The 16,948-nt window shown below is 43.9% G+C and overlaps 1 protein-coding gene across 5 annotated transcripts in view; it reads right to left on the reverse strand.

The window, feature by feature from the left end:
* LOC119165495 (glucose dehydrogenase [FAD, quinone]) overlaps nucleotides 1–16,948 on the reverse strand; it is a 169,132-nt gene that overhangs the window by 13,771 nt on the left and 138,413 nt on the right. For 4 of the 5 annotated variants that reach the window (XM_075872543.1, XM_075872544.1, XM_037417664.2 and 1 more), the window contains one exon: nucleotides 14,158–16,831. In XM_075872543.1, the coding sequence (XP_075728658.1) occupies nucleotides 16,648–16,831 (184 nt within the window). In that variant the 3' untranslated portion in view covers nucleotides 14,158–16,647. Of the gene's footprint in view, nucleotides 1–14,157; nucleotides 16,832–16,948 lie in introns of those variants that run through there. The other variant, XM_075872545.1, reaches the window with a different exon arrangement.

Here is a 16,948-nt window from a genome sequence, read left to right on the forward strand (position 1 = left end):
GACCATACTGGTGAAAGGGATCTATGACATGCGCGCCACTTCTCCTCATGTACAGGTAGTGATATGCACGGTACCGGAGGTACCGGTGCGTGACGAGAACCTACAAAGAGCGGTTGTCAACTCAAACCGAGAGATATGGCGGATAAGTCGAGAGAAAGGCTTTGAGGTGGTGGAAATAAACAGAGAGGTGCATAGGTGGGGTGGTTTTCAACGAGACAGAATTCACTTCGATAGGCGGCTAGGTCATGAGGTGGGTTGGCGACTTGCAGGACGCGTAGTAGCTTTTTTGGGGGGCACGTAGGCCAATTAGGGTGCAGGATAGCTAGTAACGAGGAAAACAACCAGGGAGACTCTTTGACAGGTGGCATGAACAGATACGATTCCAAAGTGGCATCAGTATCTAAGATAGGTAGAATTCGGGCCATAAATAGACGTAGCCATGAGCACCGAGCCAATTCAGGCATAGAGTATATTAACATGCAGAACTTGTATTTGAGAGCAAAAGCCAGAGAGGAACACCAGGCAATGGTAGAGTGTATATCAAAGGACATTGAGTAGATAGGAGGAGAGTGCGAGAAAATTATACTAGGAGATATGAATGCGCATATAGAAGATATAGATGGGTATACGGACCCAACAGGCAAAATGATCTTGGTTATGTGTGAAAGGCATAATTTGATCATTTGCAACAGTACCGAGAAGTGTGAAGGGCAAATAACATGGGAGGTAGGAAGGCTGCAGTCGACGATAGTTTATGCACTGATGTAAGATAGGATGTATGATAAGCTCAGGGCAATGCACATAGATGAAGGTGGCTCCAGAAGTCTGTGTAGTGATCACAAACGTATCAAGCTAAGCTTGGGAAGAACAGAGAAAGTGGCAAGGAGACAAGATGAGCAACTACAGGAAAATTTTTAATGAGAAAGGCAAATAGAAATAGCTACTAAACGAATTGAGAAAGTAATCACTGAGGATTATAAAACAGTGTGGACATACACGAATCTAATTAGACTGTTTGAGCTCGAGCTTGCTAAGGCATGTGACAATTCACCCCGGAAAAGAAGACACAAACCCAAAAGTTGGCGGGATGAGGAAGGTAAGAGAGCGATAGCAAAACGTCGGGAAGCCTCTAGGGAACACAGACATGCTAAGCAGCGGGGTGAACCGACAGATGATGTTGAAAGAAAATGGGAAACCTTTCTAAGCTGTAGAAGGGATGCATTCCTTCTGATCAATGAAAAAATTAGAAAATAAGGAGCTCAGTGGCTGGCAGAAGTACATAAAAAAGATAGAAAGGCCGTTGGAAAACTTTGGAACCATCTAAACTCCCTAAGAAATGAGACGAGCCTGGAGCAGAGGTTTATAACTAGAGCTCACGGTTCTGGGCTAGAAGGGGACGAAGCTATTGAATATATAAGAACAAGGATGACAGAAAAATTTCAACAAAGAAGTTTTTTATGCACCACAATAGACAAGAATGAATCAACTGGTGCAATGGCTCCATTTTCACAACGAGAGTGGGAAAGTGCTGAGAAGGCGTTCCTAGTAGTAGGCCCAGATGACATTCCAATTATGCTGATAAAGACATTAGGTGCGAAGTCTAAGCAGGCTTTAAGAGAAGCAGTGACGAAAATAATAATCGTTGGCCAAGTCCCCGGTGGATGGAAACTTAGCAGGATGAGCATGATCTATAAAGAAAAGGGGGACAAAGCTGTCACAAAACAACTACCATCCTATAACAGTGACATCAGTGGTCTACAGGCTGGCGATGCAGATTATAAAGGAAAGACTGCAGGCATGGATAGAGGATGAGGGGGTGCTGGGGGAACTGCAGAATGGGTTTCGGAAACACAGGAGGTTGGAAGATAATCTGTTCTCACTTACGCAGTGCATCGAAATAGCAGAAAAAGAACGCAGGCCCCTGTGACTAGCATTTTTGGATATCAAGGAAGTGTACGATAGCGTGGTTCAAGAGGACTTGTGGGGAATACTGGACACACTAGGTGTGGAAGATGGAGTCACTCTTCATTTAAAAGATAACTATAAAGGTAACAAGGCAGCTGTTAAGTGGGAAAAATAGGTATAAAATGAGAAAAACAGAGGTAAAACGGGGGCTTAGGCCGGGGTGTCCTCTGTCACCTTTGTTATTCATGATGTACCTACAAGGATTAGAGGCCAAATTACAAGGAAGTGGACTTGACCTCAACCTCTCTTTCGTCAAACAAGGAAAACTCATTGAACAGGCACTACCAGCATTGATGTATGTAGATGATATAGTGCTAATGGCCGACAACAAGGAAGATTTGCAGAGATTGATGAACATCTGCGGTAATGAAGGAGATAGGCTAGGTTTCAGATTCAGTAAGTAAAAATCAGCAGTCATAATTTTTTATGATAATGAAGGTAGTGAGCCTAAAATACAGGTTGTCACGCTAGAGATAACACATAAATACAAATATCTGGGCGTATGGATAAGCAATGGGGCCGAATACCTAAGGGAACACGAAATATACGTGACTAAATGTGACAGGAATGCAGCGGTGATGAAAAAAAAAACAGGGCACTGTGGAATTACAATAGGTATGATGTTCTGAGATCAATATGGGAAGGGGTCATGGTTCCTGGTCTGACGTTCGGCAATGCGGTCTTGTGCATGAGATCAGAACTTAAGCAACGTGGAATAGGTAGGCTTGCCTTAGGAGCTCACGGGAATACACCCAATCAAGGAGTACAAGGTGATATGGGATGGACATCATTTGAGGGCAGGGAAGCTAGCAGCAAGATAAAACTTGAGAAGCGATTGAGAGAAATGGGGGGGGGGGGGGGTGTTGGGCTAGGAAGGTATTCAGCTACTTGTACATGAAGAATGTCGATACAAAATGGAGGAAGCGAACCAGAAAAATGACTGGTAAATACTTGAAAAACAGCAGGGGGCCAAACCAAAAAGAACTATCGGTTAAGAAGAAGGTGAAGGAAGCTGAGACCGATACGTGGAGAATTGGCATGATTAAGATGTCCGCACTAAAGATCTATCAATATTTAAAGCTGGAAATTGCCAAGAAAACGATCTATGATTATACTCGGGGTAGTTCTCTACTGTTTGAGGCCAGGACGAGAATATTGGGAACCAATACATATCGGGTCAAGTACGAAGAGGTAGACACGGCATGCAGTGCTTGTGGAGAGGAAGAGAAAACTGCCAAACACTTGATAATGTTCTGCAAAGGGTTTCACCCTATCATTCATAATGATGGCGCAGAGTTTTTCAAAGCACTGGGATTTATGGACAAGGAGGGCAAAATAGACTTTAAGCGGGTAGAAATAACTAGAAGGAGGTTATCTGATTGGTGGCTAAAGTCAAGGCATGAGTGAAAATGAAACCCTTCACTGCAATGTATGAGTCCTCAACCTTACTATTTAAAGGGAAAAAAATAAATCTAGTTTTTGGTTCACTTAGTACTACGGCTTGGTGGCGTTAGCCACCGCCCGATCTAAAAGATACAGCCATATTTATTTATTTATTTATCCATTTCTTTATTTACTTATTTAATTATTTATTTATTTATTCAAAATACGTTACAGACGCAACAGGGGAGCATAAAAGGGGAGCATAAAAGAAATAGATACACGAATTGGTAAAATTTCTATACAAACAATAACATAAACTAATTGTCATATATTATACAAGTCCTAACAGAAATAACAATGAGAAAGTGTTGATAATAATAAAGCGAAAATGAAAATCTGATAAGTATACATGTGAGATAATGACGTAAAACAGTCTAGAAAATACAAGCACAAATTGTGAAAAGAACTTCCAATATTCAAAATAAAACATCACTCAAATATACCCAACAGAACTGAATGGCTTGTTAGTGTTCAAACCATCAAAAAAAAGTTTATAGTAATAGAGTAAAAAAGCGAGATTCTAGTAGGTAATAAACGCGTAGGTGCTGATTTTGATATAAATAGAACGAGCAGTTAAACCTGGAAATGGGTGAAAAGAAGGTGCCGGAATTTTTCGCGATCGCGTACAGCTACAATTTCATCTGGAAAGCTGTTTCATAAGCGGATGACACGGGGGAGTGCAGATAAGTTAAAAATGTATGTCTTACCGTACATGCGTGTAAATGAAAGAGGATTATTCAGTCTCCCTGATGTGAATGCAGATGTTTGCAATGTCATTGATAATGGACTTGTTTCATGTACGTATTTATGAAATAATGAAAGAGGGTTATATCACGTCGGCTGCTCAAAAAGGAAAGTGATGTTTTTTTTAATTTGTGTTATGCTTGCGCTATGATCGTAGTTTTGTAAAATGAATCTAGCGGCTCTATTCTGCATTGACTCCAGCGTTTTAGTTAAATAGCTGTAATGAGGGTACCAAACTGTAGAAGCGAATTCTAGCTGAGGGCGAACAAATGTTACGTAAGCTAAAGCACGTGTATTTGTGGGCGTCTTACGTAGATTGCGGCATATGTAGCCTATTGATAGTGAGGCGTCACTGCAGATGTTGGTGATGTGGGTAGTCCAAGAAAGGTTAGATGTGACGGTTACATCTAAATATTTAAAAGAACCAACACTGGATACGCAATCGCCAATGACAATACTTTACATTTACTTGAATTAAGGGACGTTAGCAAACAATTACATCAACTGCTGGTGAGGACGAGGTCATTTTGAATTATTATGTGACCACAAGTACTAGTTATTGCTCGGTAAATTATACAGTCGTCAGCGAAAATGCGCACTTTTGAGGATGAGTTACTTGGTAAGTTATTAATATAAATAAGAAAATGCAGTGGTCCAAGAACACTCCCTTGCGGCACACCAGAACAAACGTATGAAATTGGGGATGAAAAATCATTAGCAATGGTGAATTGCTGCTGGTTAGTAAGAAAGTTCCGTATCCATGACAGAGTTGATGAATCTATACCCAAAGAAGAGAGTTTAGAGATTAAGCGGCAGTGAGCAACACGATCGAAAGCTTTAAAAAAATACAAAAAAAAGACAGTAAATTTGCAGGTTTAGATCTAAGTGATAATGTAGGTCAGTCGTAAATTCAAAAAGCTGTATTTCGCGTGATAGGGCCTTTCTAAATCCATGTTGGTTCGGGAATAAAAAGTCATTCTGCTCTAAGTGATTGTAAATATGCGAGGCGATTATATGCTCAAGCATCTTACTGCATATGGATGTCAGAAAAATGGGTCTGTAATTTTGAGGTGAGTTTTTATTGCCACTTTTAAACACGGGGATGACCTTTGCAATTTTCCAGTCACGTGGGAGGTGTCCTGTTGATAGTGATTGCTGAAAAATGTGACATAATATTTTACTCGAGGGTGAGGCCGTACTTTTTGGTATCTTAGTGTTACTCTCGTCAACGCCCGCTGACGTTGACAGCTTAAGATTATTTATTATAGATGCGATTCCGTCAACAGTGATTTCAATGGGCTGCAAAAAGAGATAGTCGAGATAGGCTACATCGGGGACGTTTGTATGATCATCAGTGATGTCAACTAATTTAAAGAAAGTATTGAAAACGTTAGGACAGTCTTTATCTGGAATGGGAATGTGGTCGTCATTTTGCAAAGTTATTTTGTTATCGTGACGTTCTGGGCACACTTGTTTCCAAAACTTCTTAGCGTTAGTGGTGAGCAGTGACGGTAGATCATGAGAAAAATACTTATCACGGGCGGCGCGTATCGCGGAGCAGTAGCTATTCAAGAAGTCTCTATACCTTTGCCACGACGGAGCAGTTTGCGCGCGTTTGGCCGCCGCGTACAATCTTTTTTCTTTATTTCTTAATTGGTTAAGTGATTTAATGAACCATGAATTTTTTTATTAATTGTTGTTTTTATTGTAGGAATATGTTCCCCAACTAATGAAGCTAACTTGTTTTTGAACAGTGTCCACTTGTCTTGTACGGATCGATTATGAAAGGATGGTAAAAGGACGCTCTCAATGAACGTACATAATTCATCAATTATAACAATGTAATTACCTCTATTATAATCACGAATTGTTTTTTGTTTTAGCTCAAGCGAGACGAAATGGGACGTTAAGAGTAATTTGCATTAACCGGTGGTCGCTGAAGCCACCACCTGTTAATGCAAATGACTTAACGTCCCATTTCGTCTCGCTAGAGCTAAAACAAAAACAATTCGCAATTATAATAGAGGTAATTACATTGTTATAATTGATGAATTATGTACGTATGTATGTTATATTTGATATGGTATTTGGTGCCGTTATCAATACCAAGTCAAGCACATTCGAGTCACGAGTGGATTGATCCGAGAAAACTCGGACCCCTTAAGCTTTCTTGCAGTGGACAAGATGTGCTCTTTGTCCTTATACAAGGTCATTTTCGCAATGATAGGCCTCTTTTTGCTGTCAGCATGTTTGCCTAACCTGTGCACTCTTTCGAAATTTGTGCTGGATAAGTTAATGTCAAGCTTTTGTGAACAGAATTTCACAATTTTCTGCTCGGACAAAGCCCAGTCTTCTTTTTCGTCATCCGCAATGTTAAAGAAAAGCAAGTTCGAGCGTCGCATTCTGTTCTCAGTGTCTTCGCACCGAGAAGAGATAGCGGCCAAACGATCAGATACACTGCGAAGGGCGTTAGCACTGGCTTCGGCATCACCCGAGCTGCTTCCAGACGTAGAAGTAAGTGACAGTGATGCAATCTTTGCGTTCGGCAACTTAATTTCGCCTTCGACGGCTTCCTGTTTCATTTTCGAATTATTAAGCTCTGCGAGAAGTGTTTCCTGCCTTTCTTCTAGCTTATCAATCTTTTTCTGAGCAGCAGCATGACCAGCTTTTGCACTAGTTAGCTCGAAACGCAGAAAATGCCTCTTCTTGAGCGTTAGTCATTGGTCCCGGATTGAACTCAACATCGCCAGACAACATAAGTGCTAAGGCAGACAAGGCATAACACATTTCCGAAGCACAAACTCTAAATCGCTTAATAACATCTTCTAGGTCTCGTGGGCACGTTACCACAAACAAACTATAATTATTGGATTTAACACAAGTAGCACCTTTCAGGGAACTAACCTGGAAAGGCAACGGACGTAAGCTTTCAATCCTGGGAATGGTGCCGTGTCCTGAAAAAGCGACTGCTAACTGACAATTATGAAGGGTGTCAGCAGCGTCCAATGCAGTTGTGCTGTGTCCATGTTGCCAGATGAGCTACCCGGCTGGCTCCAAACTTGGCAACTCGTGCAAACATTTCAACTGTCCTGGAGGGGAACCTTCTGCAGCTACGTTGCACAAACGGAGCAGTCCTGAACAAATGATCGAGGTAAAGGCGACCTGGAAAGGCAATGGACGTAAGCTTTCCATTCTGGGAATGGTGTCATGCCCGGAAGAAGTGGCTGCTGACTGACGATTATGAAGGGTGTCAGCAGCGTCCAATGCAGTTGTGCTGTGTCCATGTAGCCAGATGAGCTTCCCGGCTGGCTCCAAACTTGGCAACTCGTGCAACCATTCCAGCCGTCCTGGAGGGGAATCGTCAGCTACGTTGCACGAACCAAGCAGTCCAGAACGAATGATCCAGGTAAAGAAGACCTGGAAAGGCAATGGACGTAAGCTTTCCATCCTGGGAATGGTGTCGTGCCCGGCCATCCATCCATCCATGCATTTGCTGCGCCACGCGCACGGCACGAGAGTGTTGCGATGTGAAACCGCAGAATGTTTGTTCTCGACGAAGATATTTTAAGAAGTCGGGGGTAAGACAGGATCATCTCCACTGAAAAAAAAAACAACTAACGTTATGAGACTGCTTGCAACATATTGGAGGTATCTGTGTTCGTAGATAATATGAGCTAAAACTCAGTAAAAATGCGGTATAATCGGCTAAGGAGGCATGATGCAGAAGGCATAAAGCACTGGCGACGTTGAAAGAGAAAGAGATAAACAACACTGCACCTGTTCTGCAGGCAGAGGGTGCCAAGTACCTTCAGCCGTTGGTCTTATTGGACAACCAAAGCACATTAGGAGAGGCCGCTTACAGAAATGACAAAACCTTCCCATTGCCAGCTATTTTCTATTTCTTTATTTTTTTCAAATGCATTTTAGGTGTTGTTCAGGGTTTAAAGCTTCGGTCTCCAGCTTGACAGCTCTTTGAAACACGTGCGTCGGTTGTATCTCTAATGGCTAAAAATGGCTGCGTACAGAGAGAAAGAAAGTAAACATATAAGAGAAGACTCTTCCTGCTGAATAGGCTCTTCAGACGGCACGCCCATAGAGTGGTGGTGTACACTGTGAATGTGTTAACACCACCTGAAAACATTAATTCTGGGGACCCCAAGTTGTTTTCCATTACTTTGTACTGCAAGTCGCATCCATGAACAGTGCCAAAAAACGAAGCTGCTTAAGCTCGCCAGCCGCTAACCCTAGATCTCAAACTCTCTAGTGCAAAGCAGTTCTGCACTATCCTTCAAGTTCGTGGAAGAAATTTTTAGATAGAGAAACTGACCACAATCCAACTTTTGGGCAAGTAAGCAGCTTTTTTTTCTAAGAGATATGTACGAATTCTCTTGTAGCCTAAAGCTACAAGCAGGTGGTCAATTTCGCTTTCTCTCTAGTGTGTCTTGCTTTATTCAGTGATTTGCCCACCATGGTTCCAATTTTTTTGTGCCTTCTCAGTGTTCAGTCGGCGGCAATTTTTCTACTAGAGAAGACGATCGTAGAACCTCCAGTACGCGCAGTACGTACATTTATAAATTGCCACATTCCTTCTTCAAGTTTTGTTGTCACCCCGTTACACTGTAAGCGATTCTCAATGCGAACCACGCTTGTACTCTTAGAGAAGCTTGATGACTTTATTAGATAATTTTGTTAAAATTACATGGACAACGTGACCATTAAAGACGATTCTGAGACCTACTTACGCGCTAGCGACAAGGCTGGAATATTCGACGGCACATGTAAGGTCGGTCTACTGTTAGAGGGAACAAGTGAGTGCGTGGCCTGCGCTCTGCGTATCACGCACGTATCACGCTCTTATTTCAAAACATTATCAATCACCAACTCGCCTAATCAACCACTTTGACTTGTACACGGTACCTCTGAATTTCAGCAGTTTGTTCTAAAGTATTACCTGGACTTTTTTTTTAATGAAACCTGGTTAAGCCCGGGCATTGCCGACTGCATATTATTACTCTCCTCCTATCAAACTATTAGTAAGAATTGTTGGAAAATGTATTTTAAGGGCTCGTTTTTCTTTCTTAGACGCAATAACTATGGGAACTATCAGACAATAATGCCCTGGAAGGCATAGAGGATGGGATAGGAAGTAATTGTAGTGAAAACGCGAAGAAAGAAAAGTGGACGAAAAGAAAACTTGTCACTGGCAAAATCCGAACCTGTGTCCTTCGAATAACGTGTCCGATGCTCTACCATTGAGCTACGAAGGCGGTCATCTCTCGGTTCTCTATAAGAGTATATATATATTGTCGCAGTGCAACGCGAACAAAAGATGACAGCAGCTTACGGCAGCGAAAAGAGCGTATTAAGGATCAGCTGTACAGCAAGATGCCTGCTTCGTTGTCGTCCCGAATAACCACCTGACCCACTAGCTGGAATCTATGAAACATTCCTATCACCGTTCTTTTTCATATAAACACGTGTCACTTGCCCCTCCTTATAAGAGCATCGCCCCGATGCTGATTCAGACGCACAGTATTTTTTTTTCGTGCAGTCAGTCACTCACATACGGCTTCATACGCACTACATGAACAAGTTCCGGCTGGTGCTGGCGACGCCTCGGGCATTGGGGACTGTCGGAGACAACCTCGTAGGTGACGTCACTTAGCTGGCGCGATATTCGGTATGGCCCGAAATATCGCCTTAGCAGCTTCTCGGACAGTCCACGTTTTCGTACGGGTGTCCAAACCCACACTCTGTCACCGATTTTGTACGTTACAATTCTATGGCGAGCATTGTAGCGGCCTGCGTCGTAGTCTTGTCGCTGGTGGATCCGTAAGCGGGCGAGCTGTCTAGCTTCTTCCGCGCGTTCAGTGAACACGTCAGCGCCTGTGTCGGTAGCGTCCCATTCATGTGGCAACATCGCATCCAGCATAGTCCGTACCTCCCGCCCGTGAACCAAGCTGAATGGAGTCATGCGAGTCGTCTCTTGTTCAGCCGTATTGTATGCGAACGTGATATAGGGTAAAATCTCGTCCCAATTCTTATGTTGGACATCCACGTACATCAACAGCATGTCTTCAATTGTCTTGTTGAGGCGCTCCGTTAGTCCATTTGTTTGCGGGTGGTACGCAGTGGTCTTACGGTGAGTCGTTCCACTAAGCATGAGGACGTGGTCTAAAATAGCTGCCGTAAATGCTGTTCCGCGGTCCGTGATCACGATAGTCGGAGCACCGTGGCGTAGCACAATATTTTCTATGAAAAATCTCGCCACTTCCGCGGCGGTGCTCTTTTGGATAGCTTTTGTTTCGGCATACCTGGTTAGGTAGTCTGTTGCGACTATAACCCAGCGATTCCCTGTAGTAGACGTAGGAAGGGGTCCTAGAATATCCATTCCTACCTGTTCAAACGGTGTACGTGGAACCTGAACTGGTTTCAGCTGACCGGCGGGTCTCTTTGGAGGTGACTTGCGTCGCTGGCAATCGATGCAAGTGTGAACGTGTTGCTTGACGGCTGTTGTGAGTCGTGGCCAGTAGTATCCCTGCTGTACTTTTGCCAATGTGCGAGTGTAGCCTAAATGGCCAGACGTCGGCTCATTGTGACATGCTTGGAGCACTTCAGTTCGAAGGGGTGCAGGAATAACGAGCAAATAGGGAGCTCCGATGGACGAAAAGTTTCTCTTGTAGAGGACGCGATTGCGTAAGCAAAACGACGATAATGTCCTTGCAAAGAATTTCGGTGCCCTCGAAGAACGTCCGTCCACGTAATTAATCAAATCAAGCAATTCAGGGTCACTTCGTTGTTGCTGAGCAATCGTGGACGCGTCGAGAACACCAAGGAAGGCCATATCGTCGTCGTCAGAAAGAGAAGCTGACTGTACTGGTGATCGAGACAGGCAGTCGGCGTCCGTATGGCGCTCCCAGACTTGTGTATGACCGTCATATCAAACTCTTGTAACTTCAGACTCCACCGTGCTAATCGGCCGGTTGGATCTCTTAAATTAGTCAACCAACAGAGGGAATGATGGCCACTTATACCTTTGAAAGGGCGGCCATACAAGTACGGGCGAAATTTCATAACTGCCCAGACCACGGCGAGGCATTCTTTCTCAGTTGTTGAATAATTGGCCTCAGCGCGTGTTAGCGTCCTGCTTGCGTAGGCGATCACTCGTTCCGTGTCTTCTTGCCACTGCACAAGCACAGCTCCGAGGCCTACATTGCTTGCGTCAGTGTGAAGCATTGTTGGCGCTTGTTCGTCGAAGTGAGCAAGCACTGGAGGTGTTTGAAGACGTTGGCGGAGGTCATTAAACGCTGCTTGCTGTTCGTGATTCCACTCAATGGTGGCGTCGTCTCTAGTAAGGCGAGTTAACGGCGACGCAATCCGTGCGAAGTCGGCGATGAACCGGCGATAGTAGGCGCATAGGCCCAGAAAGCGCCTGACAGCTTTCTTATCGGACGGTACTGGGAACTGTGTCACGGCCGCAAGTTTTTCGGGATCAGGTCGAACGCCGGTACAGCTGACGACATGACCAAGAAACAGCAGTTCTTCAAAACAAAAGTGGCATTTCTCTGGTTTCAATGTGAGGCCTGCTGAGCGTATGGCTCGTAAAACAAGTTCTAGCCTCTTGAGATGCTCGTCCAATGTTGGGGAAAACACTATGACGTCGTCTAGATAAACTAAACAGGTCTTCCATTTTAACCCTGAAAGTACAGTGTCCATGAGCCTTTGAAAAGTAGCGGGCGCTGAGCACAGACCGAACGGTAGAACTTTAAATTCATATAAACCATCCGGCGTCAAAAAAGCGGTTTTTTCCCGATCTCTTGGGTCTACCTCGATCTGCCAATATCCACTTCTGAGGTCCATTGAAGAAAAGTAGCGAGCGTTTCGAAGCCTATCGAGGGAGTCATCAATACGTGGAGGCGGATACACATCTTTCTTAGTCACTTGATTCAGCTTCCTGTAATCCACGTAAAAACGCAGGGTACCGTCCTTTTTCTTAACTAATACTACAGGCGATGCCCACGGGCTCTGTGATGGCTGAATCACATCATCTTCAAGCATTTTAGCGACTTGTTGCTGTATCACTTCCCGTTTCTTTGGAGCCACACGATAAGGATTCTGGTGTATAGGCTACTGTCTTCACCAAGAGCTTGGTAACTGCCACTATCAACTGGCTATGCAACTCATTTCAATGACCACCCAGAGCTTCGAATACGTCCCTATTGTATTGCCTTGTGGCTAACTTTGCGTTTTGTAGCCCACGTTTACTGCTGTCCTTGCTTGCACTAGCACCAGTTGCATGCAACTCCCATGTACAAAACACAATCGTATCACGCACATCATCCCATCTCGGAGCAAAAAACATGGTTAAATGAATTATACAAAGATCAGCGCAAGCGCAACTCAACCGATCGCTTCGCATTAAATCGATTTTTCAAACATATACCTCAAGCTGTGCAACGTTAAGCAGGGATGATGCCGTTCTGATATAGTCAATATACTGACGCTAGAAGAAAAGTTCCTCACAACACGCATGTACTCAAACCTGGAACCACTTGGTCGTCGCCATTATAACCAGCATGGAGTGATAAAATCTTTAACGGCTTCTGAGACGGTCACTAAATTTGACGACAGAGTGCAGTTTTAATCGGCAAACCTAAGCCAGCTAGCTACCAGTGGGCGCCATTTTGCAATGCTTGAAAACGTTTGCTAGTGTGTTGTCCACACACCTGGCCCAAATAATAGCAGGCCAAATTTGCTGTTTGTGCAGGATTTTTAGCAGGCACGCGCTGCTATAGTGCATGGCAAATAGAGCTTCTCTGTTCACTGGCACTAGGGTAACTCTGGATTCGCAGCTCGAAGCAAACACTGCAGGTTGTGGTCACGTTGTGCTGTGACTTGTAATGACAAGACACTTGTATCCGCATCCTTTCCGGCTCGGTGATGTCATTGTTGAGCGCTGTTACGTTTGGCCCGGCAGTTCATCTGGGCAGACTTCATTGTGCGTAAGGTGGTCTGCTAGGTTGCTTGCGACACCATCGGCGCCCAGTCTGCAAGACGCTGTCCTGTAGAGGTTCCAGGCAGTGATCGGGTCTGAACGAAAGTTTCGCGAGACGAACCTTTTATTGAACCGGCTTGAACAGTGTGGGACGGCGCCACTGTGGCTGGTCTCATTAGGTCAACCTTTCGACTCGGCTATCGCCATCTACGCGAAGCCATCGCTAAGCACCGTCAGTCCAGAAGCGTGGGAAGACGTCGAAGAAGCCGTTCTCAGGGATCGAGCGTTTGGACTGCCATGGCCGAGAGAGTTCTGGAAGCTTGAAGCTGAAAGCAGCCATGGACCACTGCTGACGTTCGGGTCAGCGGACATCTCCCTGGAGGAGCTGAATCAGTAGCAGAAACATCAGCTGAAGTTTTGAACTGAGCCTCTGTACATAGTGGAATCTCTGTGGAGTTCAATCTTTCAACCATATCATGTAGATAAACATTCGTTCTATCTCTCTTAACGCGTCCCCCCACTGGCGAAGATCAGCTATGTGGACGATGGCGGGGAGCCAGCTACCGTGAAGAAACCCGCCGTACTTACTATCGGCCTTCTACGCTTAACAGCGCAGAGAGACATAAAGTAGCCAAATATCGATTGCAGCGTGCAGAAGCGAGTGCGATTGAGATTCCAACGGAAAGATTCAAATAAAATGAAAGTTGCGCGGGCCACAAATGTTTTATCGCCGTTAAAAAGACCCTTGAAAGTACTCCGGTTGTACGTTGATGGTAAATGGCTTTCAGCGCTTGTGTCATTTCTTCCTTGTGGTCCGTCTGGGTTCGCGCTAAAGTTTTCACCTTGAAAGAAAGACTAAATCACATGAAGGAAAAATGGTTGGTACGTGGTAACGTCATATATCATGTTAGCCTGCACCATGTCATGCACTTTTAGCAGACACACTTTAATAAGAAGCAATGTACAGGGGTGAAAAGTCAGGGTCTAAAAGAAGAAATCAGTGACAGACGTTTGCCAACAACTTTTTTATTCTAACGCATAAGATCAACAGTATTTACACAATCACGTTAGTGTGTTACAATCGCAGAATCAAATCAACCGTGAGCTGTTGCTCGTGCACGCAAAATCTTCACATCTGAATCCCCTATTATTCACACATCCTATCTTTTACACGTTCCTAGGTGCCATCAATCTGTTTGTTAATTCATTTGTTTGGATTGTGGTACATCAACAGTGTGACAGCGTTCAGAAAACATACGCGAAACTTTCTGTTCAATAATTTGAAAAGCTTAAATGAACTGCCAGCCATTGGTTCAAGTGCAGCTGTGACTTCATTTTAGTGAATCGACGCACAAAAAATCTTTTCTCTTCAAAACAACGCGCGTTCAGGCTAATCCATTGCTTGTGTTAAATGTGACATTATTCGTAGCTGCTTTCGCAGATAAATACTCTTGAAAAAGTGAACTGGAGTTTTCTAGATAGTTCTGCTTCACTTCACTTACTCCCAGCGTTACACTACAACATTGAAATCTCGACGACTCAAGTCTTTGTGTGGGACGCCATTGTTCTCGTCATTCACTTCATCAACTACCGAGAAATCTAATTATAGGAATGACGAAATGCCACATATACCACCGCAGTCTCCACTTCGTCATTTGACGGCACTGTGATCTCCACAGAACAAGGTAAGGACGACCCCATGATTGGAAATAAAGTGCAAAACTGAAAACATAAAAGGGATTGCACTGTACATACATTTGCCCTGGCCTCCGCTCTCTCCCCACCGGAATCTTTTTGGACGGGAGTGTTTTGGCTTTTCTTAAAGTGCTATACCGAACAGTTTCAATAATATTGTTTCGTAAAATGAGACGAGACGTGAGTATTTCTGAGTGCCTTTACACTGATCGATTGAAATAGAGGAAAGTAATCACCGTGGGCAGGCGAGTCCTCTTCATCACCTTCTGTATACACACAATGTCACACCATTGATGTGCTAGCTACGACCTGCATAATTGTACTGCATTTAAACTCCAACAAATAACGGACTATACGAAAGTGCTTTGAGAGAATGGTTGCCGTCAGCTTCACACAATGGGTATCAATAATCGTTCCGAAAATCTAGGATGCAGCCAAACGAGCCAGCCGACCTTGCTGTGGTACATTTTTCTCTCCGTGGTGTGATTAGTGAAATAGTTTGGGTGGAAAAAGTGTGCGTGGAGGCCGAAACTTTCCCCACTTTTAGAAAATGAGTCTCGCTGCGTTTGGCGGTACCACTTAAACAAAAAAAAAGAAAATTGACTAACATTTGCAACATTTCATTTTGCGATAGCAATAGACACGAAGGGGCTTGAATTCTTGAAAAGTTCTACGGAAAGGTTGTCACACTCTTTTCTCTAACTTTTTGTGTACATAAACAACTCTCGTTGCGGAAGATGCCGCTGGTGAAACGAGCTACATCTCGCATTTTTTTGATAACGTAGTCTGTCTAGTGATCTCAGTTCTCCTCCAACTTCGAAGTAACCTTGCGTTTATCGACTGCTCGGGCTATATAAAATTGCATGATATAGCCTAGTGCACATACATACCAAGTTTGCGCTATGATACAGAGTGTCAGGATGACACATAAGTGGCGATAAAATTAGGCAGGCTTTCCACCTGATTTTACAGAAGTTAGCAACTCTAATTACCCCAGTAGCATCGCATTATGTCGTTTTCACTAAGTACTCAACGCAGTTTTTTCCTGCTTCCTTTCAACGAACACCACCACACGTTCCTTCACAAATAAATTGGAATTCGAAACACTTGGGAAATATACTTACGAAATCACGTTAAAAAAGCTTATTTCACAAGAAATGCGCAACTTATCTTGTACCTGTGATTCATCAACCACCAGCCAGGATCTTCAGTATGATTTTTTACAAGTGCACGGCATAAAACAGAATTTCACTTCAACGAGCTGCCTTCTTTCGGTGCTTGTCTCTCGCGAAATTCGCTAGCTATCGTTTATCATGTTAAAGAAAAACAATACTTGTTGTAAACGTTTTGCAGACCAACAGGTATGCAACTCAATATTGAAGCTACCAAAATAGCGTCCTTGATGGTCGTGTACTTGTTGCGTCATGCGAAGGCTTCCCTCGACTTGAGTGTCATTTAATTCGATCGGTTGTTCCCCTCTAGAACTATTTCACCTTCTTTAATGCTTGAGCTTAAATACTCATGCCAATAAGGGGCCTAGGTAAGTTCCTCATTACGCTTACTACGCAATTCCACTAAGGTACCAAAGTGATAAATACTATACTGTCGTCATTGTTTTTTTTTTTGTGTGTGTGGGTTGCGTCCTTGAAACATTCCTCCAGGAAGAGAGAGATCTGGCCATTCTGAACAAACTATTAGGTTCGGCGCAAGGTCTAAACAATAAACGAACGAAAAAGGTTGACTGGCGGATGGTTACAGGCGATTGAGTCTCTTCCTGCGTTTGTACATCGAACCATTTCGGCCCATCATCTTTTACGTACCCAGTGCCACCAGTTGAAATAGTTAGTGCCCCAAGCAGCCCGTCGGGTCCGTCGTATCATGTCGGACGCTTTTTCGGCTACCATGATGACGGGGGCGTTGGTGTTGCCCGATGGAATCTCCGGAAAAATGGACGCATCCACGACGCGCAGGCCCTGAACACCTTTGACTCTGTGGAAAAGAGCACAAGAAAGAAATATTTAGGCCCTAATTGATGCTCTCAATATGCAATTTTATTACGAGAATAAATTAGCAGTTTCAAATGATTCAACTGTATTCTGGTCCTGA

Source organism: Rhipicephalus microplus, chromosome 8, assembly GCF_043290135.1.
Source record: "Rhipicephalus microplus isolate Deutch F79 chromosome 8, USDA_Rmic, whole genome shotgun sequence".
In the NCBI taxonomy this organism is placed as follows: Eukaryota; Metazoa; Arthropoda; class Arachnida; order Ixodida; family Ixodidae; genus Rhipicephalus; species Rhipicephalus microplus.